This window comes from Coturnix japonica, chromosome 10 (genome assembly GCF_001577835.2).
Source record: "Coturnix japonica isolate 7356 chromosome 10, Coturnix japonica 2.1, whole genome shotgun sequence".
NCBI lineage: Eukaryota > Metazoa > Chordata > Aves > Galliformes > Phasianidae > Coturnix > Coturnix japonica.
In genome coordinates, this window is record NC_029525.1 from 11280817 (window position 1) to 11297249 (window position 16433).

Here is a 16433-nt window from a genome sequence, read left to right on the forward strand (position 1 = left end):
TTGACCTGCAGGCTTGAACACTTACAAAAATGCATGTTTTGTTTTGCTGCTGTTTCCTTGAAAGGCTCAGTGAGGAATTACTGGAGACTGATGTTGAACCCCCAGTTTTATATTGGAGGAAAGAAAATGTTGATTTTCTGACACACAAGGCTCAGGACAACCAGCTGTTCTTTTCTTCTGTAGCCAACAAGCAAGCTAGTGATCATATATAGTTCCTTTCAATAAAGACTGGGTGGGAAAACAAACCCAAGGCACTTCAACTGGTGCACCTCATCAAACACAGCACCCAGAACTCAGTTCATATGCAGGATGCAAGCAAGAGATAGCACCTCCTATAAAAAGCTATGGGGTAGAAAAGAGCCTGAACAGAATCAGTCAGCGATAACTAAAGAAACCAAATCCTGCTTACCCTCGGTCTGCACTTTATTGCATTTCTTTTTTTAACCAGCAGTATTTACTCAGATTTTCATTTCACTTCTATCATGCAGCTAACATTCCTCACTCCAAAAACATTTCCAGAGCACTTCTAAAGTTGCTGTTGGTTGTACCAATCCGTAACTGAAATACGGCCACCAAGCAAATAAATATTTAGCTTTCCCAAATGGAGAGCACTTAGTAAGTCTGAGTGATTTACAAGAGGACATTACGTCTCCCTGAATAATCCAGTTGGAAATGACTTGTTTAATAAGACATCAATTCAGCAGTACAACTTGTACTAGGATTTCGGCATCCTTCCCCTGCATGCTGCACATTTTGCAAAGCAACCAGTTTGTTAACACATTATCATACGTTTATGAGAGCACTCATCAACAACTTTCTGCCATTTTTACAAAATCCTCAAGTGCCTGGGATGGAAAAACCTCTCCTTTGGTAAAGATACAACTAACTGCAAATCGTGGAGCTGGAAGACTAGCCAAATAAATCTCTGTGGAACAGCCATGAAGCTGGCAATGCTCCTGTTTGAGGCTAAATTCTAAAGAGAAATCTGCATTTGAATGTGAGATGTAGCTAACAGATCCTCTACTATTTATTGTGACATCCCGTGCTTTAAATTTCTAAGTTAGATCTTAGATGCTCTCCTAAGCCAGGTCCTAGCATTTAATCATGGAGGTGAATACATGGAGGTAAAACATTTCCATGCAAAAAAGTCAGAACAACAGAAACAGCTTACCTTGGCTGCATAGATTGAGTAGATGAAGAATCTAAAGTTGACTGAGTTTCCTGGGCACTGCCTTCTGTGCACTGAACTGGTAGGGACTCAGTTATACTACTGACAGAAGCTCCTGTAAGGAAGACACGGATGTAAAATGTGTTACATTGCTTCCAAGGGTTATATAAACTACACAACACAACTATTCTTTGACCCCCACGACACAAGCCAGGAAAGTAATTGAATCCCAGCCTACATCATAATGAAAAATAGTTTTACAAAGAAGTAATTATGTTTGGCCATATTTCGAACACATTTGAGCCCCAGGCCCCTGCAAGTTTCACAGCACAAGACTGCAAAACTAGAGCTGTAAAATACTATTTGTTGTTACTGAGAGCATCTATAAACAGCCTCCTCTGTATAAACTCCAAGTTCCAACAAACCAGGGTGGATCTGAGATAGAGCACTGTAACATCTCAGCATCTCCTTAGGCTACACTAGGAAGTTGTAGAACCTCGACCTCTAGGTTTCCAGTAGTGAAAGCTGAAGCTTCCAAGTAAAAATTACATTTATAATAAAAGGAAAAAGCTCACAAAAGAGTCCAACATGAGAAGCTTGGTGTCGATATCCAGCCAAGCCAGAATAGGCATTTTAGATCTAGAGGGGTGCACTTCCTTGCACTCCTTTCCACAGCAAGACATGCTGAAGTCTGAAAGTGTGAAATAGAACAGAGAAAGGGTTCCTTTTCTTGAGGCAATCACCATTAACTTTGAGGGGGGAAGAGCCCTCCCAGCTTTCTCCTAGAGAGGGAATGTAGGAAGAAAGCATTGATTGCAGTGGGTTGGGGAAATCAGTGCTGTACAACAGAACAAATACATTGGGCACTGGGCCAGAAAATAAAAATAAAAAAAAAAAGGAGGAAAAGCCTTTCTTAAAATAGAAAAGAAAAAGCACCTGGGAGTTAATCCTTCAGCATCAGGCTGCAAACCTGAACTTGAGATGCTTTCCACAAGCATTCCCTAAGACAGACGTTTCCTCCACTACCAGTAGCCCTGGGAAATGTGTGTTAGCATTTCCCTGCATTTTTTATCTTGGAACTGTAAACAGTCATATGAGTATAATATATATTAGCAACTTTAAACAGATTAATTACAGCACAATAACACCGTGAGCATTTCATCCGAGTTCAATCCATCAGGTAAAATACATACACGAATACAGTCATTGGTTTGCACTAATGCTTCTGAGTATTTAGCACTGTGCCACGGCCAAAGTACAGCCCAGCTTATCATTTCAAGTTTCCAAACAGCAGCACAACATCATTACTTACCAGGAGGGCTAATTCTACCATTACTGTTCTGCCTTTGAAGATGTTCTTTGTAGCATACTGAACACATGCCATTTGTTCGAGGGTTCCCATAAAATCCGCAACCAGTGGAACAAAGCATAGGCACTTGGCTACGGTTGGTTTCTTGAGCCATTTTCTCTTCTTCTACACACCTGAAATTGATATATATAGAGAATATATATACACATAGATATAGATAGACACACACTTGCCCAATTTTGTACCAGTTACCAAAGAAAAGTTCCTCATTAATGAGTTAAGTACCTTAAGGTATCAGCTATTTTATTCAAGATCTGCTGAGGTCTACCATTATATACATCCTCAACAGAAATTAGGATGAAGCACAGACAATTCTTGTAAGACAAAATGAAGACAGATGAGCAGCATCACTGAAAAATCAATGCTGCAAGTAATGTCAGCACATGTATCAAAAGCATAGAAAAGAAAACCCAGAGGGCAGGAGGATCCAAGATACTTGACTACTTCACCAATTGTCTTGCTATAAAACTAGATGAGCCTACGGTCAGAAATACACCTGGGTAGAAAGGCTTCCTTTTACACAGGACGTATCTGAAATCACACATCCACTGCACTTTGCATTCATTTTCCAAAAGCAAATGGAACTGATACTTAGAAGTAAATCTCTGGGTTGCAAAGCTCAGAGCAACACGAACACCAGCCAAATCTCCTGTTCACAGCAGTGAAGTGCTCTACTTTGTAGACAACAAAGGACTCAAGATGTACAATAATAAAGACGTACAGGCAGGAAGACAAAAAAATCTCAGTAACTTATTAAGCTTCAACCTACAATTAAGCTTCTTTCACCTGCTTGACCCACACCAATACAGAAGCACTTGCTTTTAATGCACAAAGCCCCCTCTGACCTCAAATGGCAGCTAGATTTGATGTTGCTGAAGTACTGGACCTGTAAGTGAAAAAGCACTTTCCTGCCTGCCTTTTCTCCAGACAACCCTGTGGAAGGAGCTTCAAGTAAGCTATGCAGGAATTCAGTTCTTATGCTGGGTCCAATCTTCAGCTGCGCTGTGTGAGTGAAGTGTAAATTAACACGAGTTGTCTGTGTTTTGGTAGCTCCAACCACTTTAAAGATGAAACCTTACACAAGTCACCGCTGGCATACGGTATTTGAGATTGAAAAACTAATTAAGAACCCCATTGGACAGAGTATTTCAACAGCTAATAAAGTCTCATTTGCTAGGCAAGAACACTTAATTTCAGATTAAAAACCTACAGACTAAATCTCAAGTTTGACTATGACTGTCTCTCCATTCAGCAGCAAGCTTCAAGCAGTTATTAGGAACTCAATAACAGCACATTACTAGGTTGTTATTTTTTTCTGACTGCCCAAAGAACAGCTGCTGAACAGAGCAGGTGCTAAAGCAGTTGCACAGTAGCTATCTTTTATAATGGACTTCAAGTCTGCCCCATTTCAATAAGCAAATTGTGAAAGGCGCACAAGGATGACCAGAAGAAAAACTAGAAAAGCCAGCTCCTGATTTCTTCAACCAGAGGATCCAGCCACCAGGTATATGCGAGCCAATGGCATGAGGCTCCAGAACGTGCTGATCAACAAGGGAAGTGCCACAGATGCCTCCGGAGTTTCAATAAAAACCACAGGAAGTGGAAGTTCCTATATTGGTTGTGAATATTTTGAGAATAAAATGAAGAAGAGATAGTATTGAACTGATGTAACAGTACAAAACTCAGTGAGAAAGGAGCTGAAACAGCACAACAGCTTGTTGCATTCCAAAGGGGCAACTGCATCCACCACCTCACTTCATTAGCAGCCTGCAAGCTGCAGGATGAGATGGCTGACCTGAACCATCTGAACCCTAAAGCCACACAATGCCAAACCACCATAATGAGCTCTTGCTGCCAAGCTTCTCACTCCCTCTCCCATGCTGTTCCCCTCCCTTGCAGCGCTCACAGGCACTAAAAGGGATCAAAGAAGCAGTCAGCTCTAGAAATCCAACGACACTACCCAAACTGTTTGTCAAATGTGCTTCTTGGGGAAGAGAGAGGGGTCAGAGTGGGAGACACAGGAGCTGAAGATGCTTTGAACAACTCCTTTGAGCAGAGGAGCTGGCTTCAAGCATCAGCAGAACCACTGGCCAAGAGCTGGGAACACAAGGGACCAGAGGCCCCAGCACATGCTTCAGTGGCACTTCCTCACCCCTCATACACCACTGGAGCCAAACAGCAGCGAGCACAGCAGTCAGGGCTGCTCCCATCTTAGCAGGCACTAACAGCAAGAGGCGGTGGAACAGCTGCTTAGGGGAGGGAAGAACTTCCCACTCCAGCTTCTGGTTCAGCCTCAGAAGATCGTTTCAGGACTGTCCATTATTCCTCATGCAGGAAGATTCACAGTCACTGAGCCCAACCATCACACGTAATGGTGGGCTGTCATGGAAATTGCACCCTGAGAAGTACTGTGAATGGAGCACGCCTGCACCCACAGCCCCTGCTGTGCTCCCACCCCTTCCTTTCTTGGCAGCCCCATAGTGAGTCAGAGCAGCTTGCTTGTGTGATGGAAAACCAGCAAGATACATGCAGGTGAACTGGGGAGCTCGCTGGTGTGACAGACAGCTAACGAGACCTGGCACACCCACTTTGATGAAGATTACTGAAGAAATAGCCTCTTTGTATTAGCTAACCATCACTGGACTTAAAGATTACCTCCACTGACTTCATATTAGTGCTCAATTCAGAAGTGCTCCTTGTTGTCATAAGAAGCCTGCAGAGCTGTGGGCCGCCATGCTAAATCCTCTCCTTCCTACCCTTTCTCAACCACTAGTATAGGTCCAACTGCTCCCCTCTCACTACTGCACATCCTCAGAGGGGAAATTATTTTGCCCAACAAACAACAAAGAACCACATAAAGGACACCAGTGATGATAAAACATACTGAGCTGAGGCAGTGGAAACGTGAAAGCTGGTTACATTCTCCTGAACATCGGGTTCTCTGGGAGGAGAGAGAGCTCTCCCATGAATTCACAAAGAAAGTAACAAAATATTTATGACCATCCCTTCCCCACGGAGCAGGCACCGCAATACTGCGACTGTTGGGTTTGGTTTTTTTTTTTTCCCCTATTTTTCTTTTAATTAAAATGTTTCTGTGCTACTCATTTCAAAGAACTGAGGCTCTAAGCTTTATAGGCTTGAAATGTTAATCAGTAAGATCAGAGAGCAGCGTTTAGTCGGATTAAACACACAAGGTTTAGGAACCCAAACAATGCCAGGCTGCAGTCAGCCTTCCCTTCATCTGTTCTCCTTAAGATCTCCTGAATCCAAGTTGTCCTCTCACCTCCTTCCAATTCTGACACATCCACTTCAACACCATTTACTTACACCCCATCCTAAAGTTCCTCCTACTGCAATTTACATCGTCTTACTCAATGCTGTCAATACTGAGACATCTTTCAGCAGGTACATAGCCAAACAAAATGCAGTTCAGACCACACAATGCCAGCTTTGGAAGTGCTTCTCCAAGAGAAAGCAGAGAGCTGAGGTTAAGGTGCTCTTCACTGTTAAGGATGATTGAACAATGCACTGACAGATTTCAACGTAATCTATCCAAACAACTGGAAAATAAAGGCCTAAGAAAAGAGCTCTGCTGAGTCCTGCTGCAGAAGTTTCCCAAGCACTGACTGTTACAGGACACCACTTTACAGCAGAAGCCACAGAAACAGGGAGCAGCTGCTCAGGTGCCCCAATGAAAGCATGGCTCAGCTCAGGGTACAGAGCCCCAGGAGCAGAGATTAATAGCAAGCTACAAAATAGCCCTGTTGTCTTTTACCCTACTGCTCTCTCCCACAAGGTTCCAATTCATATTCACCGAGCAGTCGCTTGGAGCTTTAAAGCATTGCTCCGTCCCAGCAACTTGCTGCAGAGCCAAAGAGAGCTGGCAGAGCTGAGCAGGGGCCTCAGCCCTTACAGCCAAGCAGACATGGCATTCCAGCCACAGCTCACCCTGCCTACAACACTACAGCTGGTTCGGATTTGCCAGCATAGCTGCATGTGTAGTTACACTCTGACCCAGTTTCATCAGAATCCTCTGGGTTAAGGAAAAAAAAAGTGAGTATGGTTAAGGACCAACTATGCAAGCAAATCTAAAAGGGCAGTGACCTCTTTGTGTAGCAGCAGAACACACAGCTGCTGCATGTTTCTGCACATAGGAGTCCTCCTGAAGCAGCAAGAGATCCCAGGCACGTAAAGCTTTCCGCTGAATCCATCAAACCTTCTCTTCCTGCTCCCAGCTGAACGTGGCTTTAAGCTGCGATTTGAGCTACTGAAGCAGAATTTACGTAATGACCTCATATTGAAAACATAATATTCAAACTAGTGACCAAAGACTTGCATAACGTGTTCTCGCAACTCATTTGACAAGTCATCTAATATCTACTTACGCTCCGGTCTATTCTTGTTGAACAGCTTTTTTATTTTTGTTTCATGCATAGATTTATTTTAGGCTAAAAAACAAGTGCTTCTATTACACGCTCCTAACAGGAGCTTTACAAAACAAAGAATTAAGGAGTTACAGGAACTCTTCCCTCCACTTCTACATCTAAGTAGGCAGCGAGGTCAGATCCTTAAGAAGTTTGGACCCTCAAGAAAGCAACACCCCCCCCCCCCCAAAAAACACACACACTGTACATACCAGATTTAAGATGGGAAACAGACCAAGAACCTGCATGGCTCAGAACCACACACTGGGAGGAAGGAGCCACAGCAACACATAAAACGCAGCCTCAGAAATGGAAGGCGGACAGAAAACACAGCACAGGTCTTCAGAAGGGAAGAAGTAGCAGTAACTTTCTCAGCTGATGTGAGCCAGAAAACATACCAGTGTCACCTCATTGCAGGAGCCAGGAACACTTGGTAAGGACAAAGCCCTCGGTGTTAAAGAGTTTATACTGTCAACTCCAGCTGTCTGCTCTTGTACTCAAGGTTACCCCAGGAACAAGACAAGTATTCCACCACAATCCTCTTGCTCTTACTAGGCAAAAATAAAGATGCAGATACTATACTGGTATCAAGAAGATCACTGATAATGAGGATTCAGCTTCTCACGCTTGTCTGCATACACTATTAATAGATGCTAATTTACTTACTTGTGGCCACATTCCACCTTCGTAAAGTAGGGATTACAAGAACCAAAGAAGAGCTTCTGTACAGCAAGGCACCTTTGAAACTCTCATTCACCTCAAACAAAAGCATCGAGTTACTTGCAGTCACAGCAGCAGAAGCCAAAGCAAATGTTCCTGATTTCAGTACCTTCACCATACCAAGTAAAGGGGTAACTCCGTAATGTTCACTGCTGCAGCTTAAAAATAACAAGCCCAGTAACAGGTACGTTTCATTGGCTACCATGAGGAATCACAATGTGTTTACATGGGATTTCAAAGAGGCAAAGCACAGACAAAAGGAGCTTCATGAAAGTGTCAGAATTCCAGAAAATTGCCATGCAGGGTGTTGGCTTTGGCTGTGTGATGCTGGGGTAACATCTGGTAAGTGCTGCAGCACCAAAAGGGCCCGGTGCAGCACTGTGTAAAACCTTCAAGAATCTTCATCCTAGAGAAGAAAAACAACCATCCCAAGTCACGATGCTAAAGCACGCCAAGGTTTATTATGTTTAGTACTTCTTTCTTTTATTATTTATTACACCAAGACTCACAGTGCAGCATTACCAGCATCAGGCCCTTGTGTATAACATTACCCAGACCTGGTGAGATTCAAAGGAAGCTTTTCTCCAGCTGAAAATCAGTTCCTTCACATTATTCCCAACAGCTCAATGCACCTGGAGGCAATCCCAAGAAACCCCAGCCCAGAGAAGCATCCACAGGCTTTCAGGAACAGCACCACCACATGTTCTGTTCTGGGCTCTTCTGTGATGCTTATCAGAAAGGCTGCCCTTTCTGGAGAGGTCAAACTGCATGCAAGTAACAAACAAAACCAAAAACCCACATACCACAAAAATCACTTCAGGGCTGAAGAGGAAAAAAAAAGAGCAGATAGCTCTCAGAGCAGGACACGCACTTGTTTACAGCAAGACACAACAGGGACCTTCAATGAAGGGAACTGGTTAAACATTAAAATCACCAAGAGCAACACAGTAACACAGTTGTTTTGCACAAAGAAAGACAACCTCCAAGTGAACTACAGACCAGGAAGAGAGAACCAAAACAGAGTATGTCAGCATGTTATGCTTCTGTATTGATATATCTTGGCGAGCTGAGAGAAGCACAAGAAGCAGCCCGAGGAATGCTTGCACTGTGCTCCCCAGCACCACCAGCACACAGGTCAAAGGAGAGCAAAGCCCCTTTCTCAATCAAGGCATGAGGCTGCACTGCTCAGCTCAGCCCTTCCATGATTAAAAGCAGGAGGTGAAGGTCTGCCTTCCCCCTTGGGAACAAGAGTGCCACAGAAACCTCCTGTGAAGTTACACTGATGATAGAACACACCGTTAGGAAAAGTGCATTAGTTTTAGGTAGTGCAGCTCAGGCATCTGCTCAAAAGCAATAAAGATTCAGGAGTTACACACATGAGAAAAGCAAACCATCTCAGCTTCTCACTTCCCAGCTCACACCAGTCACAGCCGCACCACATCAGGCACTGCTGATGGGCTCTTCCCTGCCCCAGCACAAACTGCAGGCAGGGCTATCTCACAGCTGAGCTTTAGCATTGAGGAACCTGAGGCCAAAGACAGCACAAGTCCTTGAGCTACTCCCTGTATTTCCAATCACAGAGTTTATTTGAAATGCCCTCTTTTAAGATGCCCTGAAAGAGATGAGAAAGCTGCTCTGAAGCAGGCAGCACAAGCTACATGCATCCTGCCATGCTATATCATGCAATGCAGCCATTTCAGAGGTCAGTGGATGTGTAAAATAAGAGGATTCTAGAATTCCCAACACTCCCTTTGGGCACCGGATGGAAGTTCAAGGCATGAACAAGGAAGGCAACTCCATAAACTATCTTTGATGCCATTTCAGAACAGGATTGGGTTTACAAACATAAAAAACACTTAAGGAAGATTCAAGCATTTACAAGATTACCCATACAATTATCAAAAGAACAGGCACGGATTCAGTAATCGCTTCCTTTGAGGTTCAGTGAGAAGTAATCTTTTCTCAATACACCATGTTTCACTTATTTTAAGCATATCAAACTCAGAAGAGATAAAAGCTGCCTTAACACAACTTCCCAAAATAGACGGCTTCTTGCTAACAAAACACCTGTTGCTCAGAACTGGCAGCAAGCACAAAACACATTATAATTTGTTTTTGTAAACAGCACTATGTAGAATTTTAATTAGCTTATAATGCTACGGCTCTACGTGGGCCTAATGCTAAGGGAGGTCCTGCTTTAATATGAGGGTTCCTGGATGTCAATAAATAAAAGGATCATCATCACTTCTGGCTAGAGCAGCTTGAATTCAGCTCAACTTCCAAGAACATTGTGATTACCATGCACGACGTGTTGTTCCATTTAGAATTATGCGCTATGTCTAATTTAAGTGTTCAAAATTATACAATACTCTTACTGTGGTTCGATGGGGAATTTAACCTAAAGCTAAAGCCCGACCAAACAAAGAGGGTATTTAGGGACAACTTTTCGCCAAAAGAGGTATAATATTCCCTGAGGCAAAGCTGCATTCCTGGTCTTTTGGAACGCAGTTAAATTTAGCCAGAGACTCCAAGGTGCTACTTTGCTTTAACCCCAATGTGATTCTAGGCTTTCTGTTGTTGTTGTGATTGAAATAATAATTAAGGGGGGGAAAAAAGCACAAGAGGAGACAGCTTATATCTCCAAACAAGCTACTGAACACATAAATATCAAAACCAATCACCCAGCAGAAAACATTGGAAAATACAGCTGATCAGCAAGCACCATGCTGGGCAACTGGTATTTATCTGTTGCTTCGTATTTACTGACAAATGGATGAATACATCAACTAACTACTCACGCTAACCATTAAGTTCTGTGTCTTTCCTTACCTTTCTTTCAGCTGTCACTTACACTGTTTGAAGTATTGCAGCACTCGAACAGCCAAGTGCAACCAGCACAGGTATATCCACATACATCTCCCCATGACCAATGCAACGATATGTGTATTTGGGGCTTTATACAGCTTCAGATGCTTCTGACACAATCCTGCTGTGCCAGGCACTGATTTGCCTTGAAGACTTTGTTCTTAAAAAGCCTGGGCCTATTCCTGCACCTGGTTCCTGGTGCAGTTCCACAGTTCTGTGCTGGGGCAGTGCTCTATGGCAAGAAGGTAGAACTATCAAATCAGTATGAGAACCAAACTCTACACCACTGCCCAGCCACAGCGTAAGGAGTAACACAAGCTGCACGTGGCATAGAGAGGGCAGAGGGACCACGAAGTACAAGTGTTGCCTTGTGTCAGCCTTAAGTGACCAAGGCAGTGTCACATTAACACAGAAGGAGTTAAGGAACAATTGGCAATCTGCAGGGCGTAAGGCATTCTCCCTTCTGAAGGTTTCTAGAACTACACTGTTTGCTCAGATGGAAAGATTGCCAGTGTTTAGGAAAAGCTTAAGAATTCTTGGAAGAAACTTAACTGATGACACCTGGCATTTTCCCCTCACTGCTGTCACAGAACAGACAATCTTTATTTTTATTAATACTTCCAAGACCACACAGAAGGGACCGTGTGCATTTCAGTTCCTCAACCTGAACAGGATGGGAGCCAGAGCTGACTGCCAGCTTTCAAGCAAGACTTTACACTGCAAGTACCAGGGCACCTCCTTTTTACTGACTAATACTTCAGGTACAACACTAAACTGCTTTTCTGACAAGCAACTTTGCTATTCACTCCATTTTCAGACAAGACTTTACCACGTGAGCGTGCATTTCTAGTACAATGTCTCTCCTGCTTACTGTCCAGAACACTTAGATCAGCAAGTTAGGAGCACAATAGCCTAAAAATAGCATGGCTGGATGCCACTGTCTCCCATTTGTTGTGATGGTACCTTTGTACAGAGTTCTTTCTACAATTCTACATAGAAAAATACAGCCATAAATGGCACTAAGGGAGGGACTTGTATCCAAAGGGCCTGAGCTGTCAAGCAGTGCTTTGGGATTCCCCCTTTTTTCTCCAAGCATATAAGGAAATTACATCTTTAAAAACACTTTAAACTATACTTCTTTCTGCAGTACATCTGATTTCTCCTCTTACCACCATGATTGTGTACTCTGGTGGAATACATCGACACATGACAGAGTGACACCTTTTAGAGAGAGGAAAATTCATCTTATAAAGAAATAGGAAAGCAAGGAAAACAAAACAGACCTCACTTCAATTAGTTTGCTTGGCACACTAAGGCCTGTTCCCTCTTCATCCATTCCAAAGTATGATTCAAAGCCTGCTCACAAGATATCAAACCTCATTTTGGACAGCTGCGTGGCTTTATCATGACACTCATTCCCTTTCACTGACAAGCACCAGCCAATGGGACTTTTACCAGGAAACAATGGATAAAGAGGACAATATATTCCCATTTATTATAGCATAAGCTCACAAATACCCAGCGATCAGCAAGACCAAGGCCCTTTAACTTGACCTACACACACATTCACATGCACCATGGCCTCAGCTGCTGCCTTACATTAGGCTAATTCCATGAGTACCACCTGCTTGCTGCAGCTTGAAAAACACAAGTCCAGTGCACCAGCATTGTGTGGTGGGGAACCCGAGGCAGAAGGATATGTAACAACTCATCAGGGATTTATTTACATACCAAATAGCCACGTATAAAACTCAGACAGCGGGTCACACCATGACTTTGAAGAACAAGCTAATTGTTGCAGTAGAGACAGATCAAAATAAGTAAGATCAAAACAGCCAGAAGTTTCACAGACACTAAGTTAGAGAAAGCAAGTGCAGGAACCCAACAACCCACTGAGTGACTGCAGTGTGAAATTAGAGTTGTTCAGTACTTCTGTTACTTGGGAGGGGTGATGGCGGTTGTTCACCCTCCCTTCCCCTCCACCTCCAAAGAAGAAAAACAAACATAAAAGTGAGTCAGTTATTCTGTTGCTGCACTCGGGAGTTTTCAGGTGGAATCAAAGCACTGAACTAAGTTTGATGAGACTTTTTAGGAAGGCAAAACATCCACACAGGGCTGTGAGGCCAGCGCATGCAATGCAGATGCTCCTTGATCTGGGGGTTGGCCCCAGGCCCTGCTCTGACAGTCACACTCAGCCGATAGTGCTGGCTACATAACTAATAACACACCCACCATGACCCATCGTTACTAATATCTCCTTCCTGCTCTTCCATGATACCTCACACAACCCCCACGAAAACACACTGATACCCAAACAACCCAGTTGAGCAATTCTTCAACCTCTTACCTACAACATCATCTAGGTAAGTCCTTCCATATCAATACTTGCTTTTTGCAGCTGCAAAGTGAAACCACTGCGATATCAAAAAGCCCTAAAACAACTACTTTCCACCAAGATGAAAACACTAGGTTGATAACTGGTTCTAACTCGCCCCTATAAAATCAGTTCACTCAATGACTTAACACCAGTACCCAACAGAGCATCACAATGTTATCATATTTGGATGGTTGGGTCCCAACATAAGGAGTCTGCTGATGTTCCCTTAGAAAACTTGAACTTGGAAACATTGGGAGGTTATTCTTCCCACCCTTTTTTAAGCACTCTCAGAACACAGTGAGCTCCTTTGCTCCTACCTTGATCGAGGTTCTGTCGCAGAGAAAATATTCCATTTCGTGATACATTTAATTGCACTAAAGGTTCTGATTCCATGAGCATTTCAAGAAAGCATCTTAAGTTTACATAGAGACAAATTCCACTTCTTTGCAGTCTCTTATAAGCCTGTAGATTCTTGTCTCCTATTTCCAAAACTTTCAAGTCTTCACTAGTAAAATATCTGTTTTCTCACGCAATATTTATCTTTCATCAGTCCAATTCTGTGTTTATAGTTGGATGGCACACACTGTCTGCTCTCCTGCCTTGTTTAAGCTAATGGCCAAAAGTTAAATCATTGTTTAAAAAACAAACAAAGACGCTCGACGCAAAACATTTAAACAAGCTGAGAGCACCTCACTTCTGCCCTCAAAAACACTGTTATGAGGCTGCCATGCTAATTTGATAACAAAGTTTGTTTTCTTCCCTAATCCCTCACATGGCTGAGAATGCATCAGCACTGTGAATCATAGGACATGCCAGCAAAGCGTCCTCTTCAACCCTGGGCCAGTCGAAGCATTCAGGTGGTTGCCAGGGCTTGCCAAGGCAGCCGTGCTGTTTATACTTCAGGGCTACAGATACAGGATTATTACATTTCAGGCTGACAAATACCACGTCCTGAAGGTTAGAGCACTGTGACGCAAATGGATCCTGACAGGGCAGAGTGGCTGAGCAGGGGTGGTCTGCAGCTCAGAGGCAGTGCTGGCTTCTGTTAAGGCTGCTGAACCATTAACTTAAAGGAAGAGCCACGCATATAATGAAACTGTTGCTTCAAAAAGGAACTACTTTTATGAAATATACAAGTGAACTTCTGCATTTCGTGTACATAATACTCAAATGATGGTCTAAAGTCGATCCAAATGGAAGAAAAGATGAACCAACATAGCATTTAACTCAATCTCAACACATAACTTAGTAGCCAAAAAAGTTACTTTTTAGATGAAAAAACCAATTACCTGAGCTTCTGTCAGCAACTAAAGAACAAGCAGATACAACTTCATTGAGGAGAAATTGTTTTCCATGCTGTCACAGCTTTGTTTTTGCTAATCGATTTAGCTCAAAAGCCCTATAAACACAGTTGGAAGTAGGGATCTGTTAAAAATATATCACCCCACCCCTTCAATTAAGGGCTGAGAAGCTTATGACACATCTGAGACATCCAACAAGAACAAGGAAGAAAAAACTGAATGTTCCTGATATTTCTAATAGGTGGGGATTGGGGGGAGGAAGCAGGTTTAAAAAAGCCCAAACCTTTCATGCTTCTGTTAAATGGATTTTAAAGCAAGAACAGACCTCGGTTATTTTTATTCCTTTGTAGGTCATGTGTAATTAACTGCTTATTTTCACCAAACGTTATTACAGTGTAAACATGGCCAGCCCCATCAGCTGCCCCACCTATGAGGCCAACCATGTCCTGAGGAGCCCTGTACCTGTCCGGGGCCTTACCTCCAGCTCCAACCCAGCTACAAGTATCAGCTCTCGCTGTCACCATGTCCTTCCTAGAAACAGCCAGACAGTGAGCAGGCACAGCCCCATGCCCGAAACCACGGACAGATGTTACTTGGGTTGGTTTTTTGTTTGTTTTTTTTTGGTAGGGCTGAAATGTTCTAAGATGACATTATTTCCCCCTCCCCTCCTACCCCCTTCTGCCTTGGGCACAAAGCAATTAACAGAAATGATCACTAAACCACTCTGGGAATAGGAGGAAGAAGAAGAGGGAAGCACAGCCGGCCTGCTTGGCTCAGGCCGCTCATTTAAAACAATGTGAGCGTAGCTGGTTCTGCCAGCAGCACCCACAGGACCACTGTGCTGGGGAGCAGCAGGGAGCCTGAGCCCAGCAGGGAGCCTGAGCCCAGCTGCTGTTTGCAGGACAGCCCCACTGCCCTCCTTAAAGCTGCAGGGTTTGGTTTACAAAGATCATCCCATGGGAGGTCATGACCTTCACTAAGTCACGTTAGCCAGAAGCAGAGCACGGGGTGACCCTGCAGAGAGCCACCCACCCCACAGCACTGGGAACTGGTGAGAACAGACCTTCTCCCAATGGCCAACAGGATAACATTTGGTCCTGCAGTTTGTACACAGGTTTACAATCATTGTATCTCTTCTTACATCAGAGATGTGCCAGAACGGGATGCACAAGCAACGGACAAATCCCACAGCACATTCACAAGGTTTAAGATGTGCAGATAGAGCATGTGCAAGGGAAGGTTTTATGGTTTTATGAACAAGGAGCACTGGAGCAACCAATCAACATGGGGACAGCACAGGTCCAGCCCCAGCTCTGAATGCTGCAGCCCAAATACAGAAGCTGTACAGCTGTGCCAGAAAAGCAGCACACTGATCCTTCAGGGCAGATCTGCCTTCTACAAACAGCCTGTATTAGAACTGTACACGTTCAGTGAGAGACAAGCACTTCAATTCTACACTGAATGAAACCAGCAAACTGATCCCAGATAACGTGTCTTTCCCAACTAAGCTGAGAGGTGGAGGGGACCAGAGAAGGATGGGTCCTCAGACACCAAGCACCACAAACCAAAAGACTGCCACATGGACACAGCCTTGTTCTGACTCTTAGCAAAACCAGCCTTTGGCCAAACACAGTATTTAACAGCACACAAATGGTCCCTTCCGAGTTGGGATACCTTATGATTCTCATCAAACATACATAACCCTTTATAAACTACCTCCTTTTAGACCAGAGAACTGGCTCAGCCCTAAAGCACATATAGTTACTATTCAGTTCTATAGGAGTATTTCCAAGGTAGAAACCACGTCAGGATGCTTTGATGTAGTTTCACAAAGGCAAACCGTACCCATTGCTTTGGGAGAAAGCAAAAGGGCTCAGTGTGAAACCGAAAGCGTGAGGGACGCTTTAATAACCACACTTGGGTTTACACGCAGTCCAGGGTTCAACTACGGCTTTCCACAGCCATTCTCTTATCTCGATTAGGCGGATAAATCCCACCAAACTCCTTACTGAGGCTCAACAGGTATTAGGGCCACGCGTGTTGCTTTCCAGCTCCCAGGAGGAGCTGTGTCCAGACAAGCGGGTTTGTTAAAGGAAAACAGGAAGAAGAAATAAAAAAAGACAAATATTTAGGGAAGCAAGAAAATAAGCTCACCCCTTTGGAAGCATTGTTCTGTATGTGCCCTCATCCAACGCACTTAGAGCCCATA

At 43.7% G+C, this 16433-nt stretch overlaps 1 protein-coding gene across 2 annotated transcripts in view; it reads right to left on the reverse strand.

The window, feature by feature from the left end:
* Positions 1-16433, reverse strand: part of ZFAND6 (zinc finger AN1-type containing 6) — a 35365-nt gene that overhangs the window by 7851 nt on the left and 11081 nt on the right. For both annotated transcript variants that reach the window (XM_015873071.2, XM_015873072.1), the window contains 2 exons: positions 2481-2650; positions 1172-1283 (listed from right to left, as the gene is read on the reverse strand). In XM_015873071.2, coding sequence (XP_015728557.1) covers positions 1172-1283; positions 2481-2631 — 263 coding nt within the window. In that variant the 5' untranslated portion in view covers positions 2632-2650. The remainder of the gene's footprint in view (positions 1-1171; positions 1284-2480; positions 2651-16433) is intronic.